This window comes from Microtus oregoni, unplaced genomic scaffold (assembly GCF_018167655.1).
Source record: "Microtus oregoni isolate MIOR12 unplaced genomic scaffold, Mior012 000095F_ref0000231, whole genome shotgun sequence".
Classification (NCBI taxonomy): domain Eukaryota; kingdom Metazoa; phylum Chordata; class Mammalia; order Rodentia; family Cricetidae; genus Microtus; species Microtus oregoni.
This window is the reverse complement of record NW_024544708.1, coordinates 1,578,900-1,604,588: the sequence shown is the minus strand read 5'-3', so window position 1 is coordinate 1,604,588 and position 25,689 is coordinate 1,578,900. Positions and strand designations below refer to the sequence as shown.

Sequence of the window (25,689 nt, the reverse complement as noted above, 5' to 3'; positions counted from 1 at the left end):
TGGAAATTGAACCTGGGTCCCCTGGAAGAGCAGCATGTCCTCTTAACTGCTGAGCCATCTCTCCAGCCCCTGGATGTCTAATTTTTGATAAAGAAGCCAGAAATATACAATGGAAAAAAAGACGGCATCTTCAACAAATGATACTAGTCAAACCACATAGAAGAATACAAATGGCCCCATATTTATCACCCTGTACAAAACTCAACTCCAATGAACCAAAGACCTCAACATAAAACTAGATATACTGAACCTAACAGAAGAAAAATTGAACAATATCCTTGAACTCACTGGCACAGGACAAGTCTTTTCTTTCTGAAGAGAACACCATTAGCACAGGCACAAAGATCAAGAATCAATTAATGTGTTATCATGGCACAGCAAAGAACACAGCCATTTGGATACAGTGGCAGCCTACAAAATGGGTAAAGATTTTCTACCAACTGCACATGTGACAGAGGGCTAATATATGAACTAAAAAAAAAACCTAGATAAAGAAAACAAATATCCCAATTAAAAACAGGGAACAGATCTGAACAGAGAATTCTCAAAAGATGAGAATCAAATGGCTAAGAAACATTTAAACGATCAACATTCTTAGCCACCAGGGAAATGCAAATCAAAACTACTTTGAGATATAACTTGGTTTATTGATTTTAGCCATTCTGACAGATATAAGACGAAATCTCGAAGTTCGTTTTGTATCTGTCAGAATGTCTAAAATCAATAAAAACAAGTAACAGTTCATGTTGGTGAGGATGTAGAGTAAGGGGAACACTCCTCCACTGCTGGTGGGAGTACAAACTTGTATAGCCAGTATGAAAATCAGTTTGGCAGATTTTCAGGAAGATAGGAATTGGTCTACCTCACGATCCAGCTGTAACACAAGATCCAACTATATACCCAAAGGACACTTAATCCTACCATACAGACACTTGGCTAGATATGTGCATTGCTGCACTGTTCACAGAAGCCAGAAATTAAAAACTCCCTAGTTGCGCCTCAACAGAAAATTGGATAAAGAAAATGTGGTACATTTATACAATGGAGTATTACTCAGTCATTAAAAAATGAAACCAGTGGGCGGTGGTGGCACACACCTTTAATTCCAGCACTCAGGAGGCAGAGGTAGGCAGATCTCTGTGAGTTAGAGTTCACCATGATCTACAGAGTGAATTTTAGTATAGGCTCCAACGCTACAAAGAAACCCTATCTCAAAAAACAAACAAACAAAAAACGAAACCAAAACAAAACAAAAACCCAAAAATGAAATCATGAAATTTGCAGGTAAATGGATAGAAGTAGAAAAAATCATCCTGAATGAGGTAACCAAGACCCAGGAAGAGAAAATATTTGCTTATATGAGGATATTAGCTGTTAAGTCAATGATAACCAAGCTATAACCCATAGAACAATAGTGTATAGATAGATATACAGAAAGGGACAAGATATAGAGAAAGAGACAGAATGGGCTCCCTATGAAAGGGACATAGAATAGATAGCTATGGATGTATAGGAGGGTATGGGAACAGGAAGATCAAGTGAGGAGGGGGAACAGAGGGAGGGATGATGGAGAGACTATGGGGAGAGACAGGTAAAATTAAGAGCCATTTGAACAGTAGTATTAAAACCTAATACAATAGAATCTTCCTAAAATACATGAAGGTAATCTAAATAAAGTTGTCAAATAATGGGGAAGACAGAGCCTAACTAGACATCCCTTGTTACCAAAAGGAAGCTGCTAATATGAGGATTGGGTTACATCTAATTAAGTTGTTGGCCAAAGGGGTCCCATGGAATACCAAACTAACCCAGGCTGTTGCCAAGACTGTAAGTTGCTTTCCATAAACTGGTAATACCCATGCATTAAACGTGAAAAAGTTGATTTGGGTCTACATGGACCCTTCACCCATACATGCTAGCATCTTCGGTACAGAAAAGTTCTCTACCAAAAGGGAAATGTGAAGACCAACCCAGCCACTAAGCCCTTGGATCTACAATGACATCCTACCTGCTAGTCACACAAGTTGTGGGAGTAACCAACCAAAATCTAATTTGACTTAAGGTCTACTCCATGGGATGGAACCTGTATCCACACTGCTTGGGTGACCACAAACCTGAGAACAGATAGCCAAGGGACCTAGGGAAAAACCAAAGACTACTGCTATAAAAATATTTTAAGTAGGATGAAGTTTCTATGATATTAATTAAGGTAGTCATCAATCTGACTACAGGGCAAGGCCAGTTCAGGCACCCTCTCCATTACTGCTTAGGGTCTTAGCTGGGGTCATCCTTGTGGATTCCTGGGAATTTCCCTAATGCCAGGTATCTCACTAGCCCCATAATGGCTCCCTCATTCAAGGCATCTCTTTCCTTGTTCTCCCTCTCTGTATTTCCCCCATATTGACCGTCCCATTCCTCCATGTTCCTCCTTCCCCTTCCTCTCCTCCTCCCCTTCTACTCTCCCTTCAGCAACCGATGGAAGCAGATGCAGAGATCCACAGCAAGCACTGGGCTAAGCTCCTAAAGGGACAAGGGGAGGATTTGATCTGCAGACACAGGCGGCATGTTGGCATTTACCAAACACAAATGAATACATTGAAAACATCCTGTTAGCCAGGCTTGGCTTTCTTCAGGGTACTTTTAATCAAGACATTTAAAGAAAGCCTAATTTAAACTTTTATTGATTGACTAAGCAGCTCAAACACTTCTACAGTCCAGGCATCTTTTGTATTAACTATGTAGTTTTCCAAAGCCAACCGTGATGAGTACCAACTGGTCTACCACTTGGGGACCAGTAGCCTGACTCAGAAAGCTTGGATAATTTTTCTAAAGTCACACAATATTTAGCACAACTAGTATGCAACTTATAATAAGCAGATCTATAATATGTAGCACACATGTATACACCTGTATGTATGTGTATATATATATATATACATATATATATATATATATATAAAATAAAGAATACAAATATTGTGGGGTTTCTTTACTGCAGTGTTCTTGACTATGAAGATGGGGTACAGGGATAATGACATGAGCTATAAGGGAGGGTTTTTAAGCCACAGATTAAGATTTTGTTTGACATCTGAAGACATGAAAGGGGGCGGCTGACAAAGAGGATGTTTGGGGGCTCTGACTAGGTTGTTTATATGCAAATCATTCAAGAGGTAAAGGTCAATTAGACAGCCCAGGAAGCAGAAGGGATTCTCAACTAGACCTAGGGGTCTGTCCAGCACCTGTTACAACGGATGTGTGGGAGGCAGAATGAGGAAGTGAACCCCATGTTTTGTAAAACCTGATGGGCAGGGTGAATCCCTTTACATCCTGTGGTTTTCAGGGGCGACTTCCACAGTGCAGAGGTTTAGAGTCGTGTTCCAGCACATCTGACACATGACATAATTTTAACAACATAAAATCTTAAGCAAGAATTGGCAACAAATGCCAGAGGCCAAATCTGCCCTCCCACCTATTTCTACTTCGTTAGTTTATCAAGCTCAGGATCGTTTTAGAGCTTTCAATAGCAGGAGGGAAAAAATCAAAACAATATCAGAATCTGTGCGATGGAGAAGAATGATATGAAATTCCAATTTCCACATCGTCAATAAAGTTTTATTGGATCGCAGCCATGTTCAATGCATTTACATTTTGGCTTCGGCTGTTCTCAGACAACCACCAGAGAACTGACTAGTTGCCACAGAGACCGTGTGGGCCGCACAGCCTGAAATATTTACTCTCTGCTTTCAGAGCCTTTTCCTGCTTGGCTTTCCGGCACACTGCCATTTCTCTGGTTAGCAAGAAAGCACATGTCAAAAGCAATACTTTGTCACAGCTGAATACAATATGCCTGCTGCCCTAGTAATGGCAGGCAGCAACCCCACTCCACTGCTTTTGCTTCTGTTGCATTAAGTGTTATTTTAAAAGCCCACCATGGCTTGGAATATCATAACCAAGGTTCTAAGACACATAATTGCAACCTGTCAAAACTAAACAATAAACGCTAATTATTTTACAGAACACCCCCACCCCGGCATGTTGTACAAAGTAAAACAAAATCCAATGCACAAGTCAAAATTTTCTCTATATAAAAAGAACTACTGAGAAAATGTAATACTTAAACATTAATGTCTCAGCTTCATTCCTGTGTCCTGCTGAACTGCCTACCATCAGGGGGTTTGGAGCACACACTACTGTCTGCTTGCTGCTCTAGTTCTAGTCTATGGCTACAGAGAGATGAAACACCCTATTCAAAACCAGCTCCGGGGAGCAAAGAGTTTATTTCAACTTATACTTGCATGCCACAACCCATTGCTGAGGCAGGACAGGAACTTGAAGCAGACATGTCTTAGGGTTACTATGGCTATGAAATATCTATGACCAAAAGCCAGTTGGGAAGGAAAGGGTTTATTTGGCTGATATATCCTGAATCACAGCCTGCTGAGAAAAAGCTGGAACTCAGACCAGGCAGGGACCTGGAGGCAGGAGCTGAGGCAAAGGCCGTGGACAGATGCTGCTGACTGGCTTGTTCTGCCTGCTTTTTTCTAGATACCCAGGACCACCAGGCCAGGGACAGTGCCACCCACAATGGGATGGGCCCTGCCCCATTAATAACTAATTCAGAGAATGCCCGACACGTTTGTCTAAAACCTGATTTAACAGAGGCGTTTTCTTAAGTGAACTCACCTCCTCTAAGATGGCTCCAGCTTGTGTAGAGTTGACAAGACTACCCAGAGAGAAGGCACTGAGGAACAATGTTTGCTTGGCTCCTTCCTGCAGGCTCCTGCTTAGCTAGCTTTCTCTGCAGTCTAGGAGAACTTGCCCAGGGATGGAACCACCCACGGTGCTGGCCCCTCCTCCATCAGTTAACAATGAAGATAATCCCTCACAGACATGCCCACAGACCAATGTGTTCAACAGTATTTCTCCTTAATAGATGCTTCCCTCTCAGCTGACTCCTGGCTGCGCCAAACTGAAAACTAAAGATAACTAAGACATTTGGCTTTTAACAAAACACACATTTCATGTGTAAATGTGTATCTTAGTTTGGGTCTTTGCGGCTGTGGAAAAAAAAACACCATGACGAAATGCAATTTGGGGAAGGGTTTATTTGGCTTCCACAACTCAGTCATACTCTATCAGTGAAGGAGGCCATGGCAGAAACTTCTGGCAGGAATCAAAAGGCAGGAAATAAAGCAGAGAGGATGAAAAAAATGCTGGTTACAGGCTCACTTCCCATGGCTTGCTCAGCTTGCTTTCTTATACAACCTAGGACAACCTAGCTCCAGGATTCCCCCAACTCCACCTCCCCAGGGACGGGATTACAAGAGCACACCACTGCACTGGGTTTTTTACTTAGGTTGTGGGGATCTAAATTTGTGGCAAGAAAGTTACAGTCAGACATTTTTCTGGTGCCCCCCCCAATCTGTTGTGTGTTTTTTTTTTTTAAAAAAATAGAAAGCCATTACCCTCTAGCCCCATCTACACTGTGATTATATGACAGAATCAGAGCCATCCTTATTGCAGAATAATTTTATTGCAGTATTTAATTTTACGTCTTCTTTGTTTCTTGGGATTGGCTTAATGGAAAATACAATCCAGCTTTAATACTTAGCAATTCTTTGCCCAGTAAAACTGCAACCTCCCTAAATTTCTATGTAACCCTCAGATTAATCCTTGCAACATGTTAATGGTCATTTGTGGAGATGTAGAGAGTAGCAAAGATCTGAATTGCCCAATACACAGAGTCCTAATTAAAGTCAAGCAAGGCAATGCGCTGTCTCTTGAAAGCTTTCATATGGTTAGAAAAAACATAAAGTCTCCTTATGATGGCCTTCGTCTTTCACAGTTGGGATATCTGTATTAGTGGTTTCACATTTTAAAATGGCCCCAAATGTAGTGTTGAAATGCTGTCGGCAACTGATCTTAAGCATAAGAGGCTCTTGATGGGACCTACAGGGGAAGCATTTGTGCTAAATAAGGTTTTGCCAGGCAAGAGGAGTTGTGCTGTTATAAGTTCAGCACAATACAAATTAACATAGTGACCCATGAATTGAGGGCTGACCAAACACAATGTGACCAGAGGTTTAACTACAAAAGCAATGGTACAGTGCAGGAAGCCTCCCGCATCCTTTGGTTCTATAGCTACAAACTCAATTGAAGATGGGAAATATCTTAATACAAACACACAGGTCTGTATGAGACACGCACCGACTTCGGATGCTATCTTTGTTCCACATGAGATTGGGCACGTTCAGGGTGGTATGATGCAACACTGCTCTCGTTATACCAATAACAGCAGAACATCTATTTATATAGCATGGCACTGTGATAGTAGTGATTATAAGTAATCCAGACAGGATTTAAGGATTCAGATCCCAGGAGGATATGCCTGGGTTACATGCAAATATGCTAACTATGCTAAAGAAAGAACTTGAGCCTCCACAGATCTGAGTACAGGCAAAGGGGATGCATGTGGTTAGTGCTCCAGACCCAGTCCCTCAAGGGAGATGACTGTATGCACCAAGTCGGTATTCTATGACTGCAGAACCTCACTACTACACAGATTGAGAATTCCCTGTAGTAGTGTTTGGGTTATTTTAGATCCCTGCATCTTTTCATCAGATTCTTCCTGATGGTTCGCATATCTACAACCGGGGGACCAATTCAATACTCACTAATTCTCCCCACTAACATCTCAGCAGACGGATACTGCTTTCCCCACAGTCCTCAGAGATTTTGGGGACAGTCATTTGCTCCCAGATCAGCTGGGTCACTGGGTGTGCTCTACTTTGCCCTCCAGATGCCTTTCTGGCATTAATTACCCTGTGCATGGGGGGGGGGTGGCAACCCCTCTGATGTGGGAGTGTCATATATCAATCTGTTGATTTCATTGGTTAAGCAATAAAGAAACTGCTTGGCCCCGATAGGTTAAAACATAGGTGGGAGGAGTAAACAGAACAGAATGCTGGGAGGAAGAGGAAGTGAGCTCAGACTCGACAGCTCTGCTCTCTGGAGCAGAGACGCCATGCTCCCCTCTCCCGGGCAGACGCACGCAATGAAGCAAGCTGCCAGGTCAGACATGCTGAATCTTTCCCAGTAAGACCAGTGCTACAGATTATAAGAGATGGGTTGATCAGGATATGAGAATTAGCCTGTAAGGGCTAGAGCTAATGAGCCAAGCAGTGTTTAAAAGAATACAGTGTCCGTGTAATTATTTCGGGGCATAAGCTAGCAGGCGGCCGGGGTGCTGGGGACGCAGCCCCACCGCTCTTATTACTACACCCCAGGGAGCTATCTAACACTGCAGCATGCTTATCCTCCCTGCTTCAGTACAGAGCAAAGTCAGCCCCCCTCCCTGCTGCCCCATGCCCATGTGTGTGAGCAAAGACAGGGGTTTGCTCACCCACGCCAAGGGCCATGTTCAGGTGCAAACCGCCTGCCAGCTCCCTAGACACTCAGCTGAAGAGTGTGTCTGTCTTCACGTCCTAGCTGGTTTTAACTTAGATCAAACCCAAAGGCAGGTCCTACCCATTTTCTGTAAGTTTTATTCTGCATTGCCAAATGAATTAAGAAAAGACATGTAAGGGCTGGAGAGATGGCTCAGCAGTTAGGAGTGGCTACTGTTCTTGCAGAGGACCTGAGTTTAGTTCCTAGTCCTTATCGGGAAGCTCACAAATGCCTGTGACTTCAGTTCAAGGCATCTGACATGTCTGACCCCCACGGCCACCAACACTTCTGTGCACACTCACTCACACACACTCACACACAATTTAAAAATAAACCTTAAAAAAAATAGAGAAGTAGAAACACAAATCGTGAAACATCCCTGTAATGTAACAAAACCAAAGAAAGCTTTCACACTAAGAACTATGAGCAGGCTGCTTTAGCACAATGCAAGAGTCCTGCTGAGCACCCACAAGCCCGTTGGTTCCATATTCATTACAGAAAAGGGGTTGAAGGTAATTCTTTTTCTAGGCGTGGTGGCACACATAAGTAATTCCAGCATCCAAGAGACTAAGGCGCCTCAGTTATATTATAATATCCACTTTCAAACAATAAAAGTAGCAAAATATAAAAAAGAAAGACAACGGATGAAAATTTTTCAGTGCTCATTTCTGTTGGGGCAGCATCGGAAAATATAATGTTTTGTTATATAAAGACACTCACAGGACAGCAACAGGTCAATGGAATTAATTATTGGTGCTTTGGGATGCTCTTTATCCATTTCATCTATGATTGCCAGGCTGGAGTAAGGCAATCATGACGTCACTCATGCCAGGCAAGCGCTAGACCCCTAAGCTGTACCTAAGTGAGTGTGTGTGCGTGTGTGTGCGCGCACGTGCGCGTGTGTGTGCATGTTGTGCGATTACGCGATGATATCTTTCCCTTTAGAAGACTATGATACGATCGCAGTTCATCTCCTTCTTATATACAGCAGGATACAAGAAAATTAAACTGGAAAACAAAACAAAAGCAGGAAATTACAAGAGACAGCTCTGATAAGCAAGCAGCAGCAGCAGCAGCCACCCGAGGTGTGAGAGTGCCCACAACAGCAGAGGTGCCTGTCTTTGATGTCAAATACAAGTCGAGAATGAGATTTAGAGACGTGGCAAATTAAAAAAAAAAAATCAAGAGACACGGTGTGAAGATTAAAAGACCATCACACAAATTACAAAACCTCTGGAATGCAGGTCCAAGTCAATAATAAAGTGAGAGCCTCCTGGGTCCCCACTGGGTTTTTAAACCACACTGTTCATCTTGTAGAAGAGCAGAAGGCCGGGTCTGGAGCACATGCGCAGATGGGTCTGGGGCAGATGCGCAGACGCACGCCCATGCTGGAGGGACAGTTACGCCTCACTGCCACACCAGATTCTTCAGGTTGTCCCAGAGGCAGAAAGTGATTTAATTGTCCTGCACTTAGAGCAAGGGCCACAGGCACGGGATTATGTGAGCGAAGGAGGCGTGGGCTGGGTTTCAGGTGCCTGTCAATTCCGCATCTCCCCAGCATGCTTCAGGGAACAGACTCATGCGACGCTCTGGAAAAGTCACAGCTGAAGCCAGACTCCAGCTGCGCCCGCTCCTGCCCTGTCCCCTCCTGGAGTCTCAGAAACACACCTGGGTCCCTAGCCAACCTATACAACAAGACTCCGTTCACCTTGACTAAACTTCGCTTCTTCTACAGCTGCTAGAGGAGCAGAACGCAGTTCTAGAAACCCCTTCTCTAGGTAGCCATTGCGTCCAGGCTTCTGGGCACTTTGAAACTTGGGAGAAAAATGAGTGGGCAGATGGCAGACACGGTATAGAAACCCAGGCGGCTGTGCAGGGAATAATAGTTGACGCTAAACGTGAAGGGGTGGGTAAGATCGAACCATTCCTATTCCCTCAACTCCTCATTTACCAGCAAAGCTGGCAGCTGGCAAAGGGGAAAGCTTGGTTTAGCCTCCCCGGCTTACAGACTCCTTTGTGTCCTTCCTACAAAAGAATTGGAAGTAGAGCCTAGACATTCACTCCTAATCTTCTCCCAGGGCCATCAGCACACCTAAGAAACCTGATTCAATGGGGGGATGCCAGGGAATCATCACCCTCCTATTTGATGGCCCCAGCCCCACTTTTTCCTGTTTATAAATGGAGCTCCCAATCCCTTTCAGGGAGGGGCAGGCCAGGAACGGGTTCCCAGGCTACCTGTGGGGTTTCCTCTTTACAAAGCTTATGCGAAACATCCTGTCTTCCCGACCTTTGATTGAAGAAAGTATCACTTTTTTCAGAAGCAAGTCAGAGTCCAGAGGCCCTGGGGCTGTGAGCATGATTAGGAAGAACTCAGAGCAATCGATTGGTACTCTCTTGGCTGCTGGGGCCATCTGAAAGGTGGGGGAAGGAGAGGGAGGTGGGGAGGTACAATCAAAGAGGGAACTGTTTCTTTTTATCAGGACAATGAAGCCAAGGAGGTGGATATGAAAGGAGAATATTCTTCAAATGGCAGGAAGTCAATGTCTAAATTTGGAGAAGCAGGTGCCCCCAGGCAGGGAGGAGCCTGCACTTCCCCACAGCCTCTGAGCCCCAGCAGGGCAGCTCGGAGGAGCAACAGTTAGACCAAACATTAATTACGGAATTAAGTATGTGTTAATCACCAAATACTTGACAATTTGTGTTTTAAGGAGCCACAATTAAACTGCAATTAGCCGTATTCCGTGCAGGTTACCATTGTGAGTGTACCTGCATGGTAGTCTCCCATAAATAGTAAGGGCCACACAAAAGGACTGCAGAAGAGGGATTAACTCTGAGAAAACATGTTTTAAAACTCTAACTGTCCACCGAAGGCCATGGTAGACAGTAATTTCCATGCCTGCCTTACCAAAGTGAGTTTTCTTTAACTACCTATTCCGATATTAAATAGGAAGTCCTTTGGAGCAATCACTTCCCCATCTAAATTCATATTTGCTGCCGGCTGGGGGTACAGCTTGCTGGGAAAGTTCACGGTTAGCATGGTGCACCAGATCCTGGTCCACAGCACCACAACTCAAACACACAAAACACTAGTCCTCATGTGACTGGTGTCCAAACTATCCGAGAAACTATCAATGAATAAACCTTAATACTATTTCACAACTATATAAATCTATGCTCCTTTCTGTGCTCTGGATAGACGTTGCAGCTCCTGTTAGAAAGCAGACGTGTGTTGAGGGAGAACTCACTCCTGTCTCCTTGGCAGAGGCTCTCACGGGTCCTGTCTCCTTTAAATACTTAGGTCTCCAGGTTTGGGCCCAGAAATAACAGCTGAGAATACATCACTTGGATATTGTTTCTCATACACTGAGTCTCCCCAAGGAAATATGATATGCATATATAATAACACAGCTTCTTCAGTATTTTCAAATTAGAGCGATTAGTCATCATAAACCAGGTTCATATCTTCCATTTAGGACAAGATTCTATATAGAGAAAACTGAATGAGATTTTTCATCCAAAGCAGATGAACCCACCTCCATGATTCATATTTTTATGTAGTGATATTTCATTTGTATTTTAATAAATAAAGCTTGCCTGAAGATCAGAGAGTAAAACAGCCACACTGGTCAGCCTTCCAGACCAGGCAGTGGTGTCACACACCTTTAATCCCAGTAGACACACTAGTTTGCCATAGAAACTGGGCAATAGTGGTACACGCATTTAATCACAGCACTAGAGAGGAATATAAAATGGGAGGAGACAGCTCTCACAGTTTCATTCTGAAATTCCTAGAGGCAGAATTGCCATTTAGGACTGAGGTAGAGATAAGAGCCATTGATTGGCTGTTTTGCTTTTCTGACCTTCAGGTTGAACCTGTCTCTGGGTTTTTATTAATCCTGCTACATTTGTAAGAGCACTGAAAGACAACCACCATCTGTCCTATGTGTGCTGGTCTGTAGCTCACGGAAGTCCCGCCTCTGGCTGCACTGACCTGTCTCCTATCTGTCTCCCCTCCACTTTGGATGGCACCTTGGGTGAGGAAGTGGGAAGGAAGCTATGCCGGGCGGTGGTTTCCCTTTATTCCATCTCTGTCAATACAGCTGACTCTCTTGCAAGTAGACAAGATAATGCAAGTCTCGATGGTGGCTTTAAGGCTGATCAGGTTGTGAGGATGGTGTTCCCGCGATGGAGTTAGTGCCCTTGGAAGAAAGGCCACTGGCCTGGGATTCCCACACTTCTGCAAATCAGTGTGTTGTGTTTAGGCCACCCAGGCGATGGCTTTGTGTTATTGCGGCTCAGTGGGATACGAAAGCCATGGCCTGCACAAACCCTAAGCTATGAGAACCACGTGCTGATCATTGTTGGTAAATCGCACACTCATTAATGTAAGTGAGAGAGGGAGAATGGAGGGCCTTGCAGTTTGGCTTGGGTCCATAATTGGGAAGGCAAAGCATTTTTACAGTAACTGCCCAAGAAATAAGAATGAGCTGAAAATGACCAAAGCCTGATAAATAGAACGATCCTATTGCAGTGTAGCTGAGTAATCCCTTTGATAAGCCTGGTATGCTAAGATTGGTCAAAATTAAGCCATTCATTGAATATGCACCAGTTCTTTAACAAGGTATAAAAAAAAGACAAAACAGAAATTCTAACCTTGATTGTGGTCAACATCATACCAAACCATGATGAAAGGTCTTATAATAAAAACTGGCTCTATAATTTAGGAGGGCAAGAGCTCTGATCAAAGTGAAGGACATTAGGACAAAGATGGGCAGTACAAACCCTGAGGCAGCTCAGTATGTCCCAGTGTTCTGAGCTGCGGATGAACCTGGAGTATGCTCCACAGGAAGGAGGAAGAATGACCAAGAAAGATTTCCCTGCTCTGAGAGGGTCCCACCCCCATGCTTCAATACACAGAGACGTTAGCCATCCATATGAGGACACCCTGAACCCTTGCCCAGCCAATCCACTGCCTTGGCTTGCTGTTTAAACCCTGAAGGGAGGAAACCCTGTCCCCAAAATTCACATTTGAAAATTACATTGTTAACTGGCCACTAGTACATTTATATTAAAATAAAGTATTCATTAAATAGAATTATTTTCCTTGAGGAAAAACAACAAAATTTACGACATGATAATGCAAAAAAAAAAAAAGGGAAAAATCACTTTGTTATCCTACTAGTTAGGGAGATGACACATTTTATGCATTTGTTTGATAACACATTTGGTCTTTATTAGATATTTCTAATATAAGCGTGAAATTAAATACATTGCATTATACTTATTTTATTAATTGTCTAACAAAAGTTTAAGTATATCACTAAATAATCTATAACTTTTATCTTTTAGAAAATTTTGTGTGTATGAGTGCTTTGTCTGCATGCGTGCATATGTACCACAAGAGGGTAGAAGAATGTGTCAGATCCCTTGGAGCTGGGTGAAGGATGGCTGGTATGGATATCACAGGCTCAGGTCTTTTGCAAGAGCAGCTGTTGTCTGCTGAGCCATCGCTCCAGACCATAATATTATTCCCATTGGCTTCTAAACAAACTTTTGTGTTGAGGTAGTAGAAATTCACAAACCCCCTATTCCTGAAAACAATACTACTTCTGATTTTACTACTGTATATATTCTTGTTCTTATGGTTAATTATTTGCAATCAGTCTCCATTATGTCTTTAGGGGAAATTCTTAACAGGAGATAAATTTAGGTGCAATAAATTTAAAAACCGTTAAAACTTACGGCCAAAGTACAATCTAAAAAAGAGTCCAATTAGGCACCTGTGGATTGTTTTAATTTCCACTCAACAAACATTTATCATTCCTTAAATATCAGACATTATTTCAGGTACTGGGGTATAAGGATGAATTGGACAAGAAATTTATAACCAACCCATGTCAGCTGTGGGTAGCGAAGCTGGGGTTAAAGGATCCTGACTATTAAACCATAACACACTGACTGATAGACTGTCAACCACTGCTTGCAGCTGTTTGAATAAGAATGGCCCCAATAGGTTCGTGTGTTTGAAATACTTAACCCTCATCAGCAGAACTGTTGGGTAAGGATAGGAAGGTGTGGCCTTGTTGGAGGGAGTGAGGCCTTACTGGAGGCCATGTGTCCGTAGGGGCAAGTTTTGAGGTTTCAAAACAAACCAAGCTATTCCCAGTGTCTTATGGTCTGCCTCCTGGTTCTGTCTCAAGTTGTAAGAACTTAGCTCTTGCTCCATTATCATGCCGACCTGCCTGCTACCATGCTCCCTACTATGGCAGCCACAGATTCACCCTTGGAAACTGTAAGCCCACATAAACTCTTTCTTGAATGACTGGCTTTTGTCATGGTGTCTTATGACAGCCTTAGAGAAGTAACTAAGACATTAGTTACTGGGTTTGCTTTTTTTTTTTCTTAAAACAATATCAGCCTGGACAAACAGATTTGAGTTATGTTTTTGTTTTGCTCACATAATCATAAGATTCACTTTAAAAGATAGCCTGGGCCAGGAAGTGGTGATGCACACCTTTGATCCCAGCACTCGGGAGGCAGAGGCAGGTGGATCTCTGTGAGTTTGAGACCAGCCTGGTCTATAGAGTGAGTTCCAGGACAGCTAGGACGGTTACAGAAAGAAACCCTTTCTCGAAAAACTAAACCAAACCAAAAAAGCCTGGGTCACACTTACTACGGCCATTACAAACCTTCTTACACATTCCTTGATGATACTAACAGAAACACCACTTAGAACTGTAGAAATTAGAAGACAATTTAAGACATGAAGTGGTAAGAAAGGGCCTACCTGGTAAAAGTTGGGCCAGAAGGTGCTGATGGCCAGTTCTGCCCTGTGCCATGTGCGGGTTGGGTCTCCAGACATATTCCAGATAGGGTTCCCCAATGGTCCATTATTCACCTTCACATAGACACTGAGCAACCCAGGGGCTGAGTTACTCTTACTGGACACAAAGTAGTGAAAATCGATGCAGTGGGTGTCATTCTCCTTAAGCTGGGGCAAGAGCAGGTGAGCCCGCTGGCCCTCAGGTTTCCCGGAAGCATTCACCAGCATGAAGGAGCCTGTGGAAACAAAATCAGAGTGTCACCAACTAAATCAGCATCTTCTGGGTGCTCTCTGAAAAGCCGCTATCATTTGTATGAATTGGCAATGTAATTACACATATTTCACTTAAGCTTAAAATAGAGGTGTGTCTTTCTGTATAGCCCAGGCTAGCCCAAAACTCACGAACCTCCTGCCTCAGTCTCGTGGACGCTGGGATTATGGCTGCATGCAACCATAACGGGTATGCTTAACACTCCAATCTCTTTCACACCTTTTTGGTTTGTTTTTCTGCTGCTTCTAGCAATCCCCAACATGTTAACAAAGTCAATGACGTAAACTACCCTGGAGAGGACTGCAATTAGCCTGTTAGATACCAAGCATGGTATAGGCGATTCATAGGACGGCTGCCGTCAATCGGGTAGCCACCGGCCACTTGCATTTATTTATATTCAACTCAATTCAAATCTCCCAGTAGTAAAACCATTCAGCTCCTCAGTCACGCCAGACCCACGCCAAGTGTCCAACGGCCACATGTGACTACTTTGTCACTGCACTGCCCAAAACCAACTCATTTCCTTCAAAAGTTGTACGGGGCAACCCTAAGCTATTTATACAGCCATTTGTCACCCAAAGCTGAGCTGACCAGTCAGGACAACCTAACAAGCTGGTATCTCCAAAGAGAAAGAAAATGAACACTGTGTGTGTACGTATGTATGTAGTGTGTGTGTGTGTGTGTGTGTGTGTGTGTGTGTGTAACAATAAGGAAGAAAAGTTCATGGAATTTGGAGGGAGTGGGCAGAATGTGAGAGGAGATAGAGGAGGGAAAGTGGGACAGAAATGTTATCAATAACATGCTCATATATGAAACTCTAACTTTAAAAAAACCCATCATTATTAAAGCAGCATGTAGATACTTCATGTTATCTAGCTCCTCTGTGCCTATGACAAGAATGATCCCCCTCACCATATAATGCACACTGTATATAGTACCTGCCTGCCTGTCATTTCATCTAGCCATCTAGATCACCAGGGTACCCATAGAAAGCAAAAAGTGCTTATATGCAGGGTTCAGAAATAGCCACAATTTCAAGACTCCATACTCACTATGGTTTTTGGAATATATCTCTGATATAGGCAGGGGGCTACTGTACACAAGTGATTCTAATTCTTATAGTCCCTTTTCCTTTTTATCCCTGTTTCAGTCAGAATATGGTCTCTTTGGTTACAGGTATGCTTCTGAAAAAAGATTCGAGCAGTGACACCCTATAATACGGCAGCAGCACCTCCAGCTCCTGTCTCTCTTTTTTTTTTCTCTCTCTCTCTTTTTTGCAGGACATCAATACTCTGTTGTGAACAGGAGTGAATTTCTCAACCAGATGTGAGTCTGAAGCGATGCATGGTGACATTAAATTCAGCCAACAGTCCTGCAAAAGGGCTACATCCTGCCTGTATACAAGGAGGAATAGCACCAAATTTCACGGTGTCAGGAGACATCCCTGATACCTGGTTAATCTATCCTGGAAACTTTTAAGAATAGAGTAGCGAACTGTGAAGCTTCCTGCTCCCTTCCTGCATGTTCAAATGGGGGCAGGGGATGACCGAAGAGGAAGGCACTCCCCTGGTTCAGATCTCTGGTTGACAGGAAGAAGTCACCATTTGAAGGTCCTTCAACAATAGAAAGCAGAGCGTGAGCTGCAGCTCTTGAGTTTACAGTGAAGGAGGGGACCGGATTCTGTACCAGGCATCCCAGTGCATCTAATCTGGCTACAAAGTCACTCAGGTATGAGAGATCTCTCAGTCCTTTCTCAACACAACCTTATGTAGAAGCAGTGTCTCCGGTCGGTAAAGCATCTGTCTACACAGTCATCCTCTTTGCCTTGCCCTTATCTTCAGGACACACTCATATTCCCTCTCAGCCCAGTCATGGCCAATCTCTTCTTTCTCTAGATAGTCTAATAACAAATCATACCACGGCCACAGACACCAAAAGCTTTTTCAAGAGAAAGTCTTGGTATGAGCATCTGAGGGGCCTCATCTTCTATCTGCAGCACCTACAGCACAAGAAAAAGCTTGCCACCAAAGCTCACCATACCCCGATAACACAGCTGTTGTGATTGTTTTTCTCACCTTCCTGTGCACGTGGCTCCACAGAGTATCTGCAGTTCTCAGCCATTTATCTTTGCTTTTCCTCCTTCTACTCTTCTCCCAATTCACCTAAAGGAAAACCTGAGAGCTTTTCTCGTCGCTAGAGAAATATCGATGTTGAGACATTACAACTCAATTGGTTTTGCCCTTATGTTCTGGGGGAAGGGCATCTTCATTTTCAGAGTGTGGCCATCAGGACTTGGCTGAACTTTCGAGGATGAAAGGTGACCTACATGTGCATATATGTTTCCTGACAACCATGCATCCCAGACATCCAATGAGTTTATAGAAGCCAGGGGGAGCATTTCTGTTCAGCAAAGTCTAGCAGTTCAAAGCCCGCAGGAAAAGTCATGGCTGTGTATGCAGGAATCCCAAGAGGGGAGAAGAGGGGCCTTTTAATTTTTTGAATGTATCATTTATCTGCTATCAAAGCAAAGTCAGCCCACCAGCCAATGTTTAAATATCCAAAGCATTCAATTTTAGACTATTATATGTTTTCTTTTTTAAAAAAATAACCCTATATCCCGAATGTTAAACTTCCACTTTAATGTTTTACTGAGCGGAGCTGTGTTTTTGAAGGGTAACTGAGTCTCCCTCTGTAGTTCCTCCGCTTCCCTTCCCCCACAAAAGGCACTACAATTGCGCAAATCATAAATAAAGATACCATAATCCAAATGAACATGGAAATCCTGCTTGTGTTCAGATAACAACACTCCCTTAAGTCACGAGAATACAAGCAAACAATGTGACGTTGCAGACAAATCAAGGACACTCAAGGGAGGTGGTTTCAAACTGAGCAGTCTCTGGAAGGGTTTTAGGAATGAAAACTCTCTTCTGAGAGCATGCAATGTTGCCATTCTCGAATCTTTGAGTGAATTAAATTTAGCTTAATCATACCCACCAGCAAACGGTCCTGATTAGCCCATCTTCCGCCATTGTTTGTGACGGTGGTGGTAACCACACAGGGTTAGCTATTCCTCTGTACCCCGTCATTAAAATTCGCATTGGTGTGGAGGAAACTCTAGATAGAAAACAAATCTGAGCAACTGTAAATTCTCATCTGCCATGAGAGAAAACATTCGAGTAACAAAAGATGGGCTGTTCTCTGTTACCCAGCCTGTGCTACTCAGTGTTTAGGCTGACAAAGAAGCCCATTATGAAGCCTACCTTCTAAATTTTTTTTTTTTTTCAGCAAAAGCCAGATCCTGGTCATCCCCTCCCATCAGCCAATGTGCCTCCTTTTCTCCTCTACAAGCTTGCCTTCAATTTTGTGAATGTAGAATTAAAACAAACAAACCAAAGTCCCCTAAAACAACAGCAACAACAAAATACCTCCAGAACATGTATAAATTCTGTTGTTGTCATGACCCTGACTCCAGAGGTCGACCATCTGGGGACTGAAGAGACAACCAGCAGTAACAACTGAATTCACTGCCGTAGCATTTTTCAAACCATCTACAACGGAGCAGTTTCCTTAGAAAAACAAAAATTTCAGTACCTCTCAGCCAAATGTATGCAAAATGCCATAAACTAAGTTGCTAGGAAAATGGAATAATGAGACATAACATATAAATAGTAGGTTCATTTTTATTATAGGAAAATAACACAAAGTTTCTCTCTCCGATCCTATGAACATTTTCTCAAAGTTTACCATCAATTTCCATGCTGGCTGCACGCAGACCAGGGTCTAAGGAACTGTGGGCCAGTTCTGAGCCACACAGCCCTCTAGGAAGGGTGGGTTAAACATAACAACAAAAGAACAAAGCCATATTGGGCCCAGGTACTGCCTACCTAGTCCCTCCAGCATAATATACTGATACCCCTGGATGCTCCAGCCCCTTAGACAAATGACGGATTATTTGCACAGAACCTATGAAACCATGTACTTTACATGAGTTCTAGATGACTTGCAACACATACTATAATGTAAGTGCCATTTGCAGTAGCATTTGGAATGATGACAAGAAGAAAGTCTATTCAGTATAGGTACAAATTCTTGACAGTCATTTTCCAATACTCTGACTCTATGGAGGTAGAATGGTCTACAGAGGGCTGACTATACATTTTTGCTCCACAGAAGATGGTTTAAAAAATGTGGGTAAATTTCTTCGGTTTGTTCTCTCAAAGAGAACAGTTCTAGAAAGCTGACGATGGTTTCCAACACAAGTCGCTGAGGAACACTGGGAGGCGGGAGGACAAAGGAAAGACAGAGATCAATAGGGTGGCTGAGAGGGCCTCTGGAGAGCCTCAGTAGAGAAGAGAGCTGGGATTAAGGCCAGAAGAAAACACGCAAGCACCAGGGCCTGCCATGTAAGATAACCATGAATATGAGCCAGTGCCCAGGGAAGGAGAAGGCAGGGAGAGAACTGCACCTGCATGCTTGGGCCTGAAGCTGACGAGAGTTAAATCTCATAGTAAAGGACAAAGGCAACCGAGCTGAGTGCATGCAGCTCAGCGGCCTGGGAGTGGCTGAGAGACACAGGGGAGCTCAATATTCTTGCCTTCGTGCTCCAGAGGCAATGCTACAAATGTCATAGTCTTCAAATGTTTTGTTGATAAACTTTTCAGTAAAAAACATGCTCAACACTGCCATCCAGCATCCGTGTGAGATGTTTAATGTATACATGTGCACATACAGACCCACAACTTTCATGGAAATATTTGTCACTTAAACCACCCTCCCCCAGACAGGGTTTCTCTGTAGTTTTGGAACCCGTTCTGGATCTTGCTCTGTAGACCAGGCTGCTCTCAAACTCATGGAGATCCACCTGCCTCTGCCTCCTGAATGCTGGGATTAAAGACATGTGTCACCAGCGCCTGGCACTTACACTTGCTATTCAACTGGCTTTCAGTACACAATCTAAATAGACTCATGCTGGCTAATTGATTCACGGCCACTAAACAGACTGCAACCCCTCCTGGTTAGCCAGTCCCAAAAGCACTAAGGATGCAAGCTTTTCCAGCATTCCTTTAGAGTTTCACCTCTTCTCTTAAGTGTGAAAACACCCAAATACAGCCTCTCCTGCTCCTTCAGCCAGCCCTGCCAAGACTGCCATTTATGTCTCCTCTGATGAGAGAGTCTACAAACTGAAGACGGAAAGCTTCTTGGGAAAAAAAAATCAGCAATCTGAGGGAGTGATCTCAGGGAGCGAGCTGAGGCAGCAAAGGTCTCAAGGGGCAGAGCGTCCACACCAGTAGCCAGCAGCACTTCCAAGGCACCCCTGAGCACCCTGGCATCTGTGGAAAGCGGTGTCTTCACAGCCTGCATCGCATTTGGCATACTCCACACCACGTGCCCTTGTTAAACTGCTGCCTCCTCTACGCCCTTTACAAGTATTCGCCCTCCTGCAAGCATGAACTATTTCTTTTGCAGCCACCAGGAAACAAACAAAACATGAATATAAAGCATCTCTGTTCAGCCAAACAACACAAAATCCTTTCATGTATTCTGTTGGCATTCTTCATTTGTTCTTAACAGCTACTGACCAAAAGGATGGTTAACTGCATGCTTTGGTGAATGTATGTGTGTGTCTGTGTGTGTGTCAGTGTGTCTATGTGTGTCAGTGTGTCTATGTGTGTCAGTGTGTGTCAGTGTGTGTCTGTGTGTGTGTTGGTATGTATGTCAATGTGTGTCAGTGTCTGTGTGTGTGTCAATGTGTGTCTCTGTGTGTGTTAGTGTGTGTCTATGTGTGTCAGTGTGTGTGTGTTGTGTCAGTGTGCCTGTGTGTCAGTGTGTCTGTGTGTTGTGTCTGTGTGTGTCAGTGTATGTCTGTGTGTCAGTGTATGTCTGTGTGTGTCAGTGTGTGTCAGTGTGTGTCTGTGTGTGTCAGTGTATGTCTGTGTGTCAGTGTATGTCTGTGTGTGTCTGTGTGTCAGTGTGTGTCTGTGTGTGTCAGTGTATGTCTGTGTGTGTCAGTGTGTGTCTGTGTGTGTCAGTGTGTGTCTGTGTGTTGTGTCTGTGTGTTGTGTCTGTGTGTGTCAGTGTATGTCTGTGTGTCAGTGTGTGTCTGTCTGTGTGTCAGTGTATGTGAGTGTGCACACACACGTGCTACATCTGCACTGCTCTGGTGAAATTACAGTGGGAGGAAAATGGACGATGAGCCGCAATACATCCTGCTCTACTGTTGTCGTCCCTGGGACCGAAGCTGACAGAATTATCCCCAGCCGGCCATTCTTCAGTCATAACAGTTACTATATGGCACTGGCGTTCTGTTCTTTCTGAGGGGAATTCTACATCTATCTAGCTTCTCGCTACAGTTGCTTCGGGAAAGTTCTCCAAAGGTTCGTGTGTTGAGGCCTTGGTTCCCAGGCTGGCACTGTGGGCAGGGGGTGGGGTCTAGAGAGGGGGCTTGAGGTCACTGGAGGCATATCTTTGAAGACAACTGGGCAGCCCAGGTCACTTCACCTCCTTCAACCCTCCCTGGAGGAAGGAAAGTGGTTTTGTTTGGCTACATGTTCACTACACACTGTAATCCCCTGCTCAGAGGGATGCGGCCAACTCATTATAGACTGAGATCTCCAAAACCATGAAGCAGAGATAAACCTTTTCTCATTACAAGGTGATTATTGAAGGGATTTGTTACAGCGTTGGCAAGTTGACTGATATAGTACCCTCAACTTAACATGAAAAGCCCATGCACCTTAAGGGGAAAAGCCATTTGCTGTGAAACAATTGTATCAAACACCCCAAAGTTATGCAGTTTTCCTTTTTTAAAGAATATTTTCTAGACAAGGTTTCTCTGTGTAACATTCCTGACCATCCTGGAACTCCCTCTAAAGACCAGGCTGGCCTTGAACTCACAGAGATCTGCCTGTCTCTGCCTCCCGAGTGCTGGGATTAAAGGAGTGCAAGATCCACCACCCAGCAATGTATATAATTCTCAGTGCAGGGATTCAGAGGACAGCTGGCTAGCTATCTTTGTTATGATTCATAAAACCCTGAGCCGTGCACAATTCTTTGACCACCGCCAGTCCCCTTAGCCACAGCACGATTTCCTGGACGCCTAGAGTGTGCTAGGTTTTGAGAAGCACAAGCAGTAAACAGACCCTGTCTGTCCATCAAGAACTTGACGCCCCAGTGGCAAACCATGTTTCCAGTGCTTCAGATCCAGCACCCAGAGGCTACACTACCACAGGGGCAGTATTAAGACCCCCCAGTTTTGTCCATATTTACATATGTGGCAGGTCAAATTGCTGCACAAAAATAACAGCTTCGGGGCTCTCAGCCGCTCTTTAAAAGGAATCTGAGAGCCAGTTGCCATGAGAGATGGAGCAGCGTTTAACGGGCTCACAGGAAGGGAAGAAGTCCTGGAAATTCCATCTCGACAAGCCATGGGGTCATCTTTTATGGGAGAGGTGAGGCTTTAATGAGAACTAGATTGGATTTTATTGTGTCATTTAGACAAACTGCTTCAGTGGCTCAGCTGGAAAAAAATACTAGGCGTGTGGCTTCATAATTTCAAAGTGTGGAAACAAACCCCGAGTAAAATAAAACCTTTAAACTACCCAGGGAAGCTAATGACTATCTCAGGCACGAGCCTCCGGTACAACAATCGGGTACTGACAGGTAGGCTGTTTAGAACATTTGTAAGAGACTGCTTAATTTCCCATACGTCAAGCATTTTATTGATTGACATCTTTAGAAATGAGCTCCGCTTTGTTCTAAGTCTCAGAATGACACGAACCATCACAATATAAGCTTCCACTCATTTCCCCCAATCAATGTTGACTCAGAAACTCTCTCCCTCCCTCTTTCTCCCCTCTTCCCTTGGTGCCATGTGTAGTCTTGATGACCATCTACCAGCTAAAATATGACGTGCCTTAACAAATAACCGCACAGTAGGCTTTTATGTACAATGAAGACCAAACTTAAAATTTTAACAAATACATTATCTTTGACATTTCTAGCTTAACAAACACCGGCTTAAAAGGAGCTCACTAAGTGGTCCTAAGAATTCAAAAGATTCTACCCATATCCCAGAGCAAAGCTCCTATGTCCCCAAAGAGGAAACCAAGACATTTCATTAACCTGGTTTGGGACAAAACCAAGAATTTGCAAACGTGATCAAAGGACAGGAAGAAGAAATTATCAAAACTCAACAATGCAAGCTAGGTGTGGTGGTGAGTGCCTGTGACACCAACTCTCAAGTGGTGGAAGTAGGAAGATCTGGAGTTCAAGGCCATCCTCTACCACATAGTAAGTTCAAGGCCACCCTCTACTTGTGAGTTCAAGTCCAGTTTATACTAGATGAGACTCTTTCTAATTTTATTCTTCCTAAACTGGTCAAAAACAGAACTAAATGTGTAAATAAAAACCACTGTACATGATTAGACAAAATTAAACCAATTTTATGTAAAATTAGCAATACGACATTTAATATATGTTACCAAAAAAGGAATACAATATTAGGAATCTTTGAGAGTAATTACTAAGAGACAGAATCAAGATACTAATAAAAATTAGTAAATTATATCAGAAGCCATTGGCATTAACAGAAATGCAATTACGGCTGAGAAACCTGAGACAATATTTCTCTTTACCATTACATGAAATGTTTATATTAAAGCAATTGTTTGGTATGATTTTAACATGAATACTTTTTTTAAGGTAAAGATTTCAATACCAGGTGCTTGTGAGTTGCTGGCGAGGCTCCAGCAAAAGTTGAGGAAGGAAATGACAGCAATGGCTTTCAATATTCCAAGACTAGCCACTGTGACAGTGAAGTCCTCTGTCCCTTTTGAGTAGCCAGTGCTTACTAGTCCTGCGACTGTGTTTGTAAAATCAGAAAATGGCTTGAGCAAGCGAAATATTCATCACTGTGCTGGGAGAGCGAGAGACACAATGAAGGAAGTGTCCCCATCCCTCAACCACCTCTGTATTTTGATTCAAATACTCACTGCACGGTCTAGTACAAAATAGAGATACACTGTTTAGACTTGGCCCTGTTTTTGTTTGTTTGTTTTAAAATCTAAATGTGTTTGAACTTGGTCTGCAAAGATGAGAAATCATCCTAGCAGGACCAAGGCTATCCTGAAGCTATCCTCAACCCCTTTGTGGATGGAACAACCCTTGCTTGTACAGGGGTCACGTATCAGATATCCTGCATATCAGATACTTACATTACAATTCATAACAGTAGAAAAATTACAGCTATGAAGTAGCAATGAAAATAGTTCTACGGTTGGGGTCACCACGACATGAGGACCTGCATTAAAGGGTCGCAGCCTTCAGAAGGTTGAGAACCACTTCCTAAAGAGAAACACATTTACTGTTCCTGTTGGCTATACAATTCCGGAAATACTGATCCCTGAGAAATCAGAATTTTCCCAGGGATTTCATGCTAGGAGAAGAAAAAAACTAAAGTCTGGTGTAGACTAGGGAAGGAACTTGTTTCTGGGGAGAGGTTTTAGATGGTTCTTACAATTGCCAGAGAGCGCTGCAGGAAAGATGGGAGCAGGACCAGGGTTGCTCAGTGGTGAGGGGGAAGAAAGCTTTCCCCCAGACCAGGATTTCTTAGGTAGACTAAGTTATACTCTTCTCTCTATATTTAAACCTAACTGTCGGGGCTGTAGAGATGCCCAGGGGTTAAGTGTCACGACTCTTCCAGAGGACCAGCAAGAAGTCAGGTAGCTCACACCAACCTGTAACTCTAGCTCCAGGAAACCTGATGCCTTCTGGCCTCCGCGGGTACCCACACCCTTGTGTGCGTTCATACACAAAGACACAGCATGCACATAAAACATAAATAAACAGTTCTTAACATACAAAAGATAAACCTAGACCTCACCTCCAAGATGGCTTGGGGGTGGGGCATCTCTTTAGTTGTTCATTTTCCCAATGCAGCCACATTGAATAAAGCCCGTCTCTGCTTTGCACTATGAGCTGTTTCTTTAATTAGCCTACGGAGGACAGGTGGCCAAGCCTAGCATGTTAGGGCTGCCAGGCCCAGTGTCCGACCCTAACAATGCAGCAACAGATGGGACAACTGAACACCTACGTCAGGGTCATTTCTCACCCATGAACTTATGGGTGTCGATGCAATTATGTCCCCATCAGCTGGCTTCCTTCAGTCTAGTAAGGTTGGATGTCTCTTCAATATTTTAAACACAAGCTTTAAATTTAAATAGTCATTCTCAATATAACTTATGAAAAAGTCTCTGACCGTGATCAAAATATTGAAGTGTTTCCAAGTCTGCTGGATTTTAAATGTATATGTGTTTTATTACAGGAGCAAAGTTCCATAACAGCCAGTGGTCACGATGAAAGATGCTAATTTTACTCACAGAACTAGTTATTAAGAACGTTGAAATGGTAAAGAGGTAAATACAGCCTTGCGATCAGTCTGTACGCTGCCCTCATTTAGTCCACCTCATATGAAACACTTGCCCCGAGACCTTTGATGCCATTTGGGGAACGGAGGGCACCAGAATGGTGTCACCTGCCCAGGACCACCTGTAAGACACTGACTGATTAGCGTCCCACTCCTGGGAGTCTTCCAAAGACACCAAGTTGGGGACGATCTGGGTGATAAACTACGACATTCGTACAAATACCATCTCTATTCATGAACATTGGGAACACTCTGTTCATTAAAATTTTAAATGTTAATCAAGTTCTTTGAAAAAGCTGCCAGTGTCAGCTGAGTTGTGGTCCCACTGTCAGTGAAGATGCATTGCAGGAAACTAGTGTGTTCTTCTTAGGGTAGGAAACTGGGCATGCAAGTTCACAAGATATATTGAGAGGACTTAACTTTGCAAACTCCATTTTAAAGAAGAGGCTGTGGTATGAGAGGTCCTTCTGTACAAGTGCTGCTTTTATTGGTTAATGAAAAAAGAAAACTGCCTTGGCCTGTGATAGGGTAGAATAGAGCTAGGCAGGGAAAACTAAACTGAATGCTGGGAGAAAAAAAGGCGAAATCAAGGAGAACCCACGTAGCCCCACTGGAGACAGATGCCGGAACTTTACACAGTAAGCCACAGCCTCGTGGTGATACACAGATTAATGGAGATGGGTTACTTTAAGATATGAGTTAGCCAAAAACATGCTTATGCTATTG

General features: G+C 43.5%; 1 protein-coding gene across 9 annotated transcripts in view; it reads right to left on the bottom strand.

Annotated features, from left to right (window-relative positions):
* Positions 1–25,689, bottom strand: part of LOC121442760 (receptor-type tyrosine-protein phosphatase mu) — a 695,160-nt gene that overhangs the window by 415,578 nt on the left and 253,893 nt on the right. For all 9 annotated transcript variants that reach the window (XM_041644372.1, XM_041644376.1, XM_041644373.1 and 6 more), the window contains exon 3: positions 14,234–14,505. In XM_041644372.1, coding sequence (XP_041500306.1) covers positions 14,234–14,505 — 272 coding nt within the window. The remainder of the gene's footprint in view (positions 1–14,233; positions 14,506–25,689) is intronic.